Genomic DNA, 12,839 nt, shown 5'->3' on the forward strand with positions numbered 1-12,839 from the left:
CTAGTTTTTTTTGTATTTTTAGTAGAGACGGGGTTTCACCGTGTTAGCCAGGATGGTCTCGATCTCCTGACCTCGCGATCCGCCCGCCTCGGCCTCCCACAGTGCTGGGATTCCAGGCGTGAGCCACCGCGCCCGGCCGGTAACATGTGTTTTAAAGTAAGAGAAGATAGGCAGAGAAGTCTGCTAATCTCTTAACTAATCTGCACCTGGCAGAAAAGTACCTACTTAAACTGCAGATCCAAGTGTTTTGAGGGAAATGAACGAAACTTTTAAAAACTCAGACTCTAAAATAAATCTGATGAAAGTACAGCAGCAAGTGCTAGCCATGCATACTCGCCTTTGTGACTCGATCTTCCATGCATTCGTATAGAACGTAAAGAAGAGGCAATTGGGATGATAGGTGCAGATGGTTCGACACACAAAAGCATCTGGAGTGAGAACTCTGGCAACATCCACATCTGAGAAGGCAAGATGCTGGAAGATGTTCATGTGACAGCCTGTGAACTCAGAGAGACGTTCCTTAGGAAATGACACGATGCTAAATTTGCTTGTATTTTGTCATCATAATTAAGGAAATTATGACTATTTATATTATTCATGGTACTAAACATTCTAAGTGAAAAAATGTCCTTTAAAATACCTCCAAACTGTTTGCCATTTAGAGGAAGGCAAAACGGGTCCAACTCTAAGGGGCAAATTCCTATGTCAGAGAAATAAAAGCTGTGCTCCCAGCTCCAGTCACCACCGTTGCCAAATGTTTGCATTCCCCAGCATGTGTTTACGTTTCCTTTCTATTACTCTGCCTCTGAGGCCTTAGGAATGTGAGGGGTTTTTGTTGTTGTATTTTCTTGAATATTATAAAAAATTCTTTAATAAGAAGTGATTAACAAAAATGCCTTGTGCCCATTAAAATTAGAACAGGAGACAATCCACTTTTATTAACATTACATTAATATGATCTTATATCTTAGTTTTATTTTAGTTGTGTTCCTATCGTTTATGTAGTTTACTAAATTTGATAACACATAATTCTATTGATACTCATTGGTCTACAGATTCAATGCACTCTATCAAAATCCTGCTGCCTTTTTGTTGCAGAAATTGACAACCAACCTACAATTCATATGGAAATGCAAAAGATCCGGAATAACCAAATTAATCTTGAAAAAGAACAAAATAAAAGTACTCAGACTGTCTGAGTTCAAAACTGACTACAAAGTTATGGTAATCAAGACTGTGTGTAACTGGCATTAGGACAGACAAATAGGTCAATGGGATAAAACTGATGGTCTAAAAATAAACTCTTACATTTATAGAAAATTGATTTTGAAAAGGGTTTCAAGACAATGGAATAACTGAATACCCACATACAAGAATTAAGTTGGATTCCTATTTTACACCATATACAAAGTTTAATTTAAAATGCATTAAATGCCTAAATGTAAGAGCTAAAACTATAAACCTCTAAGAACAAATCATAAGCAAAAATCTTCATAACAATGAATTAGGTTTTGGCATATTAGGTAAAGCACATGCAAGAATAAAGCCAGACTGGATTTCATCAAGTTTAAAAACTTTTGCGCTTCAGAGAACACCATCAGTAAAGTGAAAAGATGACCTAATGATGCACAGAAATTTTTGCCAATAATATATGTTACAAGAGTGTAGTATCCAGAGTGTATAAAGAGTTCATACAACTCAACAATGAAAACAAAATAACCCAATTATTTTTAATGGCTAAAGGATTTAAACAGAGATTTCCCCAAATAATTTATTCAAATTGATAATAAGCACATGAAAATATACACAACATTATTAGTCATTAGGGAAATACATATCAAAACCACAGTGAGACACCACTTCACACTGCCTAGAAAGGCAATAATAAAAAAAAAAAAACATAACAAGTGTTGTTAAGGTTGTGGAGAGATTGAAGCACTCAGTTGTTGCTGGTAAGAATGTAAAATTGTGTAGCTGCTCTCAAAAACAGTTTGGCAGTTCATCAAAAAGTTAAACATGGAGTTACTGTTTGATCCAACAATTTTAATCCTAAGTATATACATAAGAGAATTTAAAATGCATGCCTACACAAAAACTGTTGTCCATTGCAGCATTATTCATAAGAGGCAAAAAAAAAAAAAAAAAAAAAAAATCCAGAAACAACTCAAATGTTCATTAAACTAAGTATATAAACAAAATATGGTTTATTCATACAATAGAATATTATTTAGTCCTAAATAGGAACAAAGTACTGATATATGCTAGAATATGAATGCGCCTTGAAAACACTCCAGATGAAAAAAGCTAGATGCAAAATGTGCTGCATTGCATGATTCCATTTATGTAAAATGTCCCGAAGAGTCAAGTCCACAGACATGGAAAGTAGATTAGTGGTTGCCAGGGAATTGGAGGAGTAGGGAATGGAGAAAGACTGCCAATGGATACAGTCTTCTTCAGTGGTAATAAAAATGTTCTGGAACTAGATAGTGGTGATTCTTGTGCAATCAGGTGGATATACTACAAACCACTGAGTTTACACTTTCAAAGGGTTAATTTTATGTTATCTAAATTATATATCAAAAATTTTAAATCTACTATGAAAAAATAATATATGCTATATTAAAATACCAAACTTGATAGAGGGAATTCATGTAAAACAGACACATTATTTATATACATAAGAATTAAATTTTCTTGATATTTTCAGCAGCTTCATAGTGGATTCTCAAACATTCTTCAAGTCTTCTTATAAAGTGCTATTAAACCCCATTTTTTCCAATGTGTATGTATGATTCTAAGAACTTCACATTTATCCATGTTAAACGTCAGGTCTCTGAGCCCAAGCCTGCACACATACACCCAGATGGCCTGAAGTGACTGAAGAATGACAAAAGAAGTGACAATGGCCGGTTCCTGCCTTCACGGATGACATCACCTTGTGAAATTCCTTCTCCTGGCTCAGAAGCTCTCCCACTGAGCACCTTGTGACCCCCGACCCTGCCCATCAGAGAACAACCCCTTTGACTGTAATTTTCTATTACCCACCCAAATCCTATAAAACGGCCCACCCCATCTCCCTTCGCTGACTCTTTTTCTGACTCAGCCCAGCTGCACCCAGGTGATTAAAAAGCTTTATTGCTCACACAAAGCCTGTTTAGTGGTCTCTTCACACGGGCGCACATGACATTTGGTGCCGTGACACAGATCGGGGGGCCTCCCTTGGGAGATCAATCCCCTGTCCTCCTGCTCTTTGCTCTGTGAGAAAGATCCACATACGACCTCTGGTCCATAGACCAACCAGCCCAAGGAACATCTCACAGATTTTAAATCGGGTAAACGGCCCCTTTTTACTCTCTTATCCAACCTCTCTCACTATCCCTCAACCTCTTTCTCCTTTTAATCTTGGCGCCATCCTTCAATCTCTCCCTTCGCTTAATTTCAATTCATTTCATTTTCTGGTAGAGACAGAGGAGACGCGTTTTATCTGTGAACGCAAAACTCTGGCGCCGGTCATGGACTCGGGAAGACAGTCTTCCCTTGGCGTTTAATCACTACAGGGACACCTGCTTGATTATGCGCCCATGTTTCAGAGGTGTCTGATCACCGTGGGGACACCTGTCTTGATCCTTCACCCTTAGTGGCAAGCACCACTTTCCTGGGGGGCAAGCACCCCTTACCCCTTCTCTCCATGTCTCTACCCTCTCTTTTCTCTGGGCTTGCCTCCTTCACTATAGGCAACTTTCCACCCTCCACTCCTCCTTCTCTATGTTCTCAAGAACTTAAAACCTCTTCAGCTCACACCTGACCTAAAACCTAAACACCTTATTTTCTTCTGCAATGCCGCTTAACCCCAATACAAACTTGCCAATGGTTCCAAATAGCCAGAAAACGGCACTTTCAATTTTTCCATCCTACAAGATCTAGATAATTCTTGTTGTAAAATGAGCGAACGGTCTGAGCTGCCTGACGTCCGGGCATTCTTTTACACATCAGTCCCTCCCTAGTCTTTGTTCCCAATGCAACTCATCCCAAATCTTCCTTCTTTCCCTCCCGCCTGTACCCTCAATCCCAACCCCAAACGTTACTGAGTCTTTCCAATCTTCCTTTTCTATGGACCCATCTGACCTCTCCCCTCCTCCCCAGGCTACTCCTCGCCAGACTGAGCCAGGTCCCAATTCTCCCTCAGCCTCCGCTCCTCCACCCTATAATCCTTCTATCACCTCCCCTCCTCGCACCCGGTCCAGCTTCACACCCGGCCCTTCTCACCTGCCCAACAATTTCCTCCTAAAGAGGTGGCTGGAGCTAAAGGCATAGTCAAGATTAATGCTCCTTCTTCTTTATGTGACCTCTCCCAAATCAGTTAGCGTTTTGGCTCTTTTTCACCAAATATAAAAAACCTAGCCCAGTTCATGGCTCCTTTGACAGCAACCCTGAGACGCTTTACAGCCCTAGACCCAGAAGGGCCAGAAAGCCGTCTTATTCTCAATATGCATTTTATCACCCCGTCAGCTCCTGACATTAAAAAAAAAAAAACCTCCAAAAATTAGATTCCAGCCCTCAAACCCCACAGCAGGACTTAATGAACCTTGCCTTCAAGGTGTACAATAATAGAGTAGAGGCAGACAAGTAGCAACTTATTTCTGAGTTGCAATCTTTGCCTCTGCTGTGAGACAAAACCCAGCCACATCTCCAGCACACAAAAACTTCAAAATGGCTAAGCTGCAGTGGTCAAGCATTCCTCCAGGACCTCCTCCATCAGGATCTTGTTTCAAGTGCCAGAAATCTGGCCACTGGGCCAAGGAATGCCCGCAGCCCAGGATTCCTCCTAAGCCGTGTCCCATCTTTGTGGGACCTCAGTGGAAATCGGACTCTCCAACTCACCCAGCAGCCACTCCCAGAGCCCCTGGAACTCTGACCCAAGGCTCTCTGACTGACTCCTTCCCAGATCTTCTCAGCTTAGCAGCTGAAAAGCTGCCTGATCGCCTCGGAAGCCTCCTGGACCATCACAGACGCTTTGGGCAACTCTTACAATGGAGGGTAAATCTGTCCCCTTCTTAATTAATACAGCTGCTACGCACTCCACATTACCTTCTTTGCAAGGGCCTGTTTCCCTTGCTCCCATAACTATTGTGAGTATTGACGGCCAGGCTTCTAAACCTCTTAAAACTCCCCAACTCTGGTGCCAACTTGGACAACATTCTTTTATGCACTCCTTTTTAGTTATCCCCACCTACCCAGTTCCCTGATTAGGTTGAGGCATTTTAACTAAATTATCTGCTTCCCTGACTGTTCCTAGGCCACAGCCACACCTCATTGCCACCCTTGTCCCCAAAGCCTCCTTCACATCCTCCCTTTGTATGTCCCCACCTTCATCCATAAGTGTAGGTTACCTCTGCTCCCTCCTTGGCGACTGATCATGCACCCCTTACCATCCCATTAAAACCTAATCACCCTTACCCTGCCCAACGCCACTATTCCATCCCACAGCACGCGTTAAAAGGATTAAAGCCTGTTATCACTCACCTGTTACAGCATGGCCTTTTAAAGCCTATAAACGCTCTTTACGATTCCCCCATTTTGCCTGTCCAAAAAACCAGACAAGCCTTACAGGTTAGTTCAGGATCTGTGCCTTATCAACCAAATTATCTTGCCTATCCACCCAGTGGATATATACTCTCCTATCCTCAATACCTCCCTCCACAACCCCTCCATAACTCATTATTCTGTTCTGGATCTCAGACACGCTTTCTTTACTATCCTTTGCACCCTTCATCCCAGCCTCTCTTTGCTTTCACTTGGGCTGACCCTGACACCCATCAGGCTCAGCAAACTACCTGGGCTGTACTGCTGCAAGGCTTCACAGACAGCACCCATTACTTCAGTCAAGCCCAAATTTCTTCCTCATCCATTACCTATCTCGACATAATTCTTCATGAGAACACACGTGCTCTCCCTGCTGATCGTGTCTGGCTAATCTCCCAAGCCCCAACCCCTTCTACAAAACAACAACTCCTTTTCTTCCTAGGCATTGTTAAGTACTCCTGCCTTTGGATACCTAGTTTTACCATCCTGACTAAACCATTATATGAACTCACAAAAGCGAACCTAGCTGACCCCATAGATCCTAAATCCTTTAGCCACTCATCCTGCCATTCCTTAAAAACAGCACTAGAGGCTGCTCCCACACTGGCTCTCCCTAACTCATTCCAACCCTTTTCATTACACACAGCCAAAGTACAGGGCTGTGCAGTCAAAATTCTTACACAAGAACCAGGACCTCGCCCTGTGGCCTTTCTGTCCAAACAACTTGACCTTACTGTTTTAGGCTGGCCCCCATCGCCATGGCTGTATCTCTCGGATCCACCTGACATCCACTCCATTTCCCCATATTTCCGTCTTTCCTGTTCCTCACCCTGATCACACTTGGTTTATTGACGGCAGTTCCACCAGTCCTAATCGCAACTCACCAGCAAAGGCAGACTATGCTATAGTATCTTCCATATTTATCATTGAGGCTACTACCCTGCACCCCTCCACTACCTCTCAGCAAGCCTAACTCATTGCCTTAACTTACCTCTCAGCAAGCCAAACTCATTGCCTTAACTCAGGCCCTCACTCTTGCAAAGGGACTATGTGTCAATATTTACACTGACTCTAAATATGCCTGCCATATCCTGCACCACTATGCTGTTATATGGGCTGAAAGAGGTTTCCTCACTATGCAAGGGTCCTCTATCATTAATAGCTCTTTAATAAAAACTCTTCTCAAGGCCACTTTACTTCCAAAGGAAGCTAGAGTCATTCACTGCAAGGGCCATCAAAAGGCATCAGATCCCATTGCTCAAGGCAACACCCATGCTGATAAGGTAGCTATAAAAGCAGCTACCATTCCAACTTCTGTCCCTCATGGCCAGTTTTTCCTCCCTTTCATCGGTTACTCCCATCTACTCCCACATTGAAACTTCCACCTATCAATCTCTTCCCACACAAGGCAAATAGTTCTTGGACCAAGATAAATATCTCCTTCCAGCCTCACAGGCCCATTCTATTCTGTCATCATTTCATAACCTCTTCCATGTAGGTTACAAGCCACTAGCCTGCCTCTTAAAACCTCTCTTTTCCTTTCCATTGTGGAAATCTATCCTCTAGGAAATCACTTCTCAGTGTTCCATCTGTTATTCTATTACTACTCAGGGATTGTTCAGGCCCCCTCCCTTCCCTACACATCAAGCTTGGGGATTTGCCCCTGCAGAGGACTGGTAAATTGACTTTACTCACATGCCCTGAGTCAGGAAACTAAAATACCTCTTGGTCTGGGTAGATACTTTCACTGGATGGGTAGAGGCCTTTCCCACAGGGTCTGAGAAGGCCACCGTGGTCATTTCTTCCCTTCTGTAAAACATAATTCCTTGGTTTGGCCTTCCCACCTCTATACAATCTGATAATGGACCGGCCTTTATTAGTCAAATCACCCAAGCAGTTTCTCAGGCTCTTAGTAGTCAGTAAAACCTTCATACACCTTACTGTCCTCAATCTTCAGGAAAGGTAGAATGGACTAATGGTCTTTTAAAAATACATCTCACCAAGCTCAGCCTCCAACTTAAAAAGGAGGACTCTGTCAAGGATAGAGCCCAAAAACTCACCAACCAAGCAACTAATTATGCTGAATCCCCTTAGGCACTCTCTAATTAGATGTCCTGGGTCCTCCCAATTCTCAGTCCTTTAATACCTGTTTTTCTCCTTCTCTTATTCAGACCTTGTGTCTTCCGTTTAGTTTCTCAATTCATACAATACCATATCCACATCATCACCAATCATTCTATATGACAAATGCTCCCACTAACAACCCCACAATATCACCCCTTACCACAAAATCTTCCTTCAGCTTAATCTCTCCCACTCTAGGTTCCCACGCCACCCCTAATCCTGCTCGAAGCAGCCCTGAGAAACATCGCCCGTTATCTCTCCATACCACCCCCAAAATTTTTGCCACCCCAACACTTTACCCCTATTTCATTTTATTTTTCTTATTAATATGAGAAGACAGGAATGTCAGGCCTCTGGGACTAAGCCTGAACACATACACCCAGATGGCCTGAAATAAGTGAAGAATGACAAAAGAAGTGAAAATGGCCGGTTCCTGCCTTAACTGGTGACATTACCTTGTGAAATTCCTTCTCCTGGCTCAGAAGCTCTCCCACTGAGCACCTTCTGATCCCCCCCTCCCCGCCCACCAGAGAACAACCCCTTTGACTGTAATTTTCCATTACCTACCCAAATCCTGTAAAATGGCCCCACCCCGTCTCCCTTCCCTGACTCTCTTTTTGGACTCAGCCTTCCTGCACCCAGGTGATTAAAAAGGTTTATTGCTCACACAAAGCCTGTTTGGTGGTCTCTTCACACAGATGCACGTGACATTAAATATATGCAATACTTCAGCCCAATGTCCTAATCTATTAAAATTGCTTTTACTTTGCTTTTCCTATCTAATTATGTTGGACACTATTTATAGATATTTTGGCCAAGCAACCAGTTGATTTCTAGGACATTCTCTATTTCAAGTATGCCATCTGGTTAGTCTCAGAACAGAAACCATGATGTTGCTCCCACTAATTGCAATTTCATCAACCAGGTTCTTTTATCAGACTTTCTTCCCCAGTGGTGATAAAAATTTAAAAAAAACACAAAACTTTTTTTTTCCAGTTTATGTTCTCCTACTTTTGGCTTGAAAAATATGTTTATCACCTCAATTGATGAATTAATAAGTCATATGGTAGATTTTCCATATCAGAATTGCAAATGGTTTTGTTAAATTCACTGGGGAGATGTGATTATCGTGACATCTCTCCAGATCTATGCAGGAAGATGGACCGCAAGAGAAGGAAATCTGTAAATATGATGAATTCATATGAGTTGAGAGGCAGGAGACTTTAAAACACCATTAAATCCATTAAAAAATCAAAATGGGGAGTGAGCAATGTGAAATCTGCATGACCCAAGGGTCAAGTTCTGGTTCAGCTCATCAGCTCTATGACCCCCGAGCACCTTCACTTCTGCCCTCCTTCTAGGAGCCTTGGGGATTTTGTTTGTAAAATTAGAAAAATCCATGGTGAAACTAAGGACAAATCTGTAGTGATGACTACAGATGATCCCTAACTTACGAATCTCATCTGGGCAGTGAGGCCAGGAGACAGCCCTACTCCAGGCTGAGGAGGCACGTAGCTACTGGGTGTTCCCTGAGGAACGGGGAACATGTACTCAGTGAAAAGCCATGCCCTTAGCAGCTCAAAACACTGCCTGAAACAGCCAGATTTTTGTCAGTCTGTAAAGGCCATTTGATCAGATTAAAACACATGTGAACTCACTGTAATTTAACAAGAACGCAAGTACAGAGATGAGCCATCCAGGGTGCTCTCCCAGGTGTGGACAGCAGCTGCGACAGCCCAGAACCACGGCATGAGCTTGCCTGTTCCCTGGGTAAGTGCAGCAAATCCTTCCAGCTGCAGTGCTGGGTACAGAATGGAGCATGCTTGCATCGAGTCCTGCCTCCTGGCAGCTTTCAAAAACTCTCCCAGAAAAAAATAATATGAACATTAAAATTACATCACCAGTACGTGTGAACCTGGCACACACCGTGGAGAAGGTGTGCTGTCGCAAAGAGGAGACAGGAAAATAGACACCTTGTAACCAACCTTCCCAATCTTCCACAGGGAAATCTTAGCCCAGCATCCAATACGGGGCCAGGCACAGAGCCAGCACCCAGTACTGCGGAGAACTGGCAGTAAGAGATTTGGTTTCAGTAACATCTTGTCATTAACATCCTGATATGCTAAATGAGGTGGAATGTCATGGCAATTTTTTGGATAATTCCATTGAAATTACCTTTATGTGTGACATGACAGAATGTTATTTCCCTCCCCCTGGTAGAGTCATTTCCCTAGATAGGGACACAACCAAGGAATGACCTTACAGTTTTGCTACAATATCATTGTACCTATAACATCACTGTACTAGGTTCCTATAACTGCTGCTATGGGGGCATAACCACAAACTTAGTGGTTCAAAACAACACAAATTTATTATCTTACCATTCTAGAGATTGGGTCTTACTGGGCTAAAATCAAGACATCAGCAGGGCTTGTTCCTCTAGGATGCTCCACAGGGAAACTGTTTCCTCACCCTTTTCAACTTCTAGAGGCCACCTGCATTCCTTGGCTCATGGACCTTCATCTTCAAAGCCAGCAGTGTAACACCTTCAAACCTCTCTCTGGCTCTGACGCTTCTGCCTCTCTCTTTTTCTTATTAGCCTTGTGAGTACTCAACCCTGTGAGGACACTGGGCCCATCGAGAAAATCCAGAGTAAACTCCCCATCTCAAAGTCCTTAACTGAATCCCGTGGATAGAAACGCTTTTGCCAGCTATGGGAACACTTGCGCAGGTATGGGGCCCAGCACAGGGACATCTCTGGGGGCTCCTATTCCGTCTACTACAATCACAAGGTGAAGTGGTCCTACAATTACCAATTTCTGAAAGGGCACAGGGCTTCAGTGAGAATCCAGATTCCACGTTATTCAGCACCTTTATAGTGGTAGGTGTTCCTCCGGGACTGTGCTTTAATAGGCAAGTGTTCCTGAATGGGAAGAAAAGAGGTTACTTTGCTTCCTGCACTTTGAGGTGGAGGTAGCAGTCCAGGTAACATTTAGTATTCAAATGGACAGTGGAAAAAACAATGACGCGGATAATGAGTGGGTTGGGGTTTGCATTATTAATCAAATGGACATCCTTCTCCGCACAAAGGGGTAAAGGGAAAGTTGGGGTGAGAATGAGGCAGGAGACACCATGACACTAAACCCTCATTCTATAAGCAAGGCCTATGTGTGGGGCAAATGGAAGTTCAGGAAAAATGACACCAAAATTCACTTCAGGAAAGCGAAAAATGACACAGACCTCAGAAAATGACTTCAGAAACAATGACACCAAAATTTCGCTTCAGAAACAATGACACCAAAATTTCGCTTCAGAAACAATGACACCAAAATTTCGCTTCAGAAACAATGACACCAAAATTGAGAAGAGCATGGAGTGATCGACAGTAAGACTGGGAAGGTGATAGAGAGGTGGGAAGGGGGCGGGTGATGAAAAGCTGCTTAGTTGGTACAATGTACGTGACTCCAGTGATGGATATACCAAAAGCCCAGACTTTACCACTGTACAATACACCAAGGTAATAAAATTACACTTGTACCCCATATATCTATGCAAACAAAAATGAGATTTAAAAATAAGGAAAGAAATTCACAAGTTAAAATCAAATTGTGACTAGCTCTACGGATGAAATAAACAGAGCTGAATGTGGCTTAAAAGAGAGTGCTCAGAAATGGCCCTTTGGAGGGGACGGTATCTGAGGAGAGACCTGAAAGAATCAGCCTTTGGAGAAGTGGTGGAAGAGGATGCCAGGCTTTGAAGATGGGGCACAATTACCTGCCAGGGGAAAAGAGTAGAGAAACAAATGAAATTAAGTGAACTATTTAATTAAAAAATGAAGGGCCGGGCACAGTGGCTCATGCCTGTAATTCCAGCGCTTTGGGAGGCCGAGGTGGGTGGATCACGAGATCACGAGTTCCAGACCAGCCTGAGCAACATGGTAAAACCCCGTCTCTACTAAAAACACAAAAATTAGCTAGGTGTGGTAGTGGGCACCTGTAGTCCTAGCTACACGGGAGGCTGAGGAAGGAGGATTGCCTGAAGCCAGGAAGCACAGGTTGCAGTGAGCCGAGATTGCACCATTGCACTCCAGCCTGGGCAACACAGCGAGACTCCGTCTCAAAAAAAAAAAGAAGATAAAAATATAAAATAGAATAAGTAAATAAGGAAAGTGGTTAGGAGTAAAAGCCCTGTTTGGTTTTTAGTTCGGGAACAAAAGAGATTATGAAGAACACAGTGAAATCCTGGGGGCACTAATATAAAGAACAAACACCATGAATTGTACTCACCGGTAGTCTGCATTGTGAAATGTTTGTGTGGCATATGAAAAAAATTGGCAGCGAATGTTATTGGTGCACCTTCTTTGGCATTCTTCAACACTGCTGACCTTAGATACATTAAAATTGACTCCTCTCATATCAATTCCTTTATAAATGTCTCGGTGGCAAGCTGTACAAGAAAAAGTACATAGAGCAAATACAGTCCATTTTCTTTCTAGAGGTAGATTAGATACCCACTACCATTTGGGCTGGTAGTTTAGAAGGATAACAGCCCAGTTTTGGCGATTGCTATATTAATTAAGGGATTTAAAATTTTAATTGTGTCCATAAATTATCAAACTCTGCTTGAAGTGAATACAATCCAATATTTTCCTGAAAGCACTAGCTTGGAAATTGGGTTACTTCGCTTCTTAAATTGCAAGATGCATGCAGCAATACAGGTAAATTTCACGTTGAAATTAACAATGAGCAGTAGGAAATAAGGCAATAATAATGAGGACACTGATAATGTGCGCTGAGGTTTGCATTAGTAAAGAAACTGATGTGCCTTTGACCTTTTGCATTGAATGAAGGAGTTTCTCTATCTCCCAGTGTTATTTCTCTGTTTTCAACTTCTCCTGTCTGACTACAAATTGCATCTGGATCAATCATTACAAAATATGGAGAGTTGTTGTTTATGCATGATGAAACCACTTCCATTCTTGCTTTAAAATAAATGGTGCTGGGAAAATTGGCTAGCCATAAGTAGAAAGCTGAAACTGGATCCTTTCCTTACTCCTTATACGAAGATTAATTCAAGATGGATTAGAGACTTAAATGTTAGACCTAATACCATAAAAACCCTAGAAGAAAATC

The 12,839-nt window shown here is 42.5% G+C and overlaps 1 protein-coding gene across 3 annotated transcripts in view; it reads right to left on the reverse strand.

Moving 5' to 3' along the window:
* Positions 1–12,839, reverse strand: part of KLKB1 (kallikrein B1) — a 32,917-nt gene that overhangs the window by 8,566 nt on the left and 11,512 nt on the right. The window contains exons 5-7 of one of the 3 annotated variants that reach the window (XM_017862634.1): positions 11,994–12,153; positions 10,521–10,630; positions 338–497 (exon numbers count right to left, since the gene is read on the reverse strand). In XM_017862634.1, the coding sequence (XP_017718123.1) occupies positions 338–497; positions 10,521–10,630; positions 11,994–12,153 (430 nt within the window). Of the gene's footprint in view, positions 1–319; positions 498–10,520; positions 10,631–11,993; positions 12,154–12,839 lie in introns of those variants that run through there. The other 2 variants (XM_017862635.1, XM_017862636.1) reach the window with 2 other exon arrangements.

This window comes from Rhinopithecus bieti, unplaced genomic scaffold, assembly GCF_001698545.2.
Source record: "Rhinopithecus bieti isolate Rb0 unplaced genomic scaffold, ASM169854v2 scaffold_56174, whole genome shotgun sequence".
Lineage (NCBI taxonomy): Eukaryota > Metazoa > Chordata > Mammalia > Primates > Cercopithecidae > Rhinopithecus > Rhinopithecus bieti.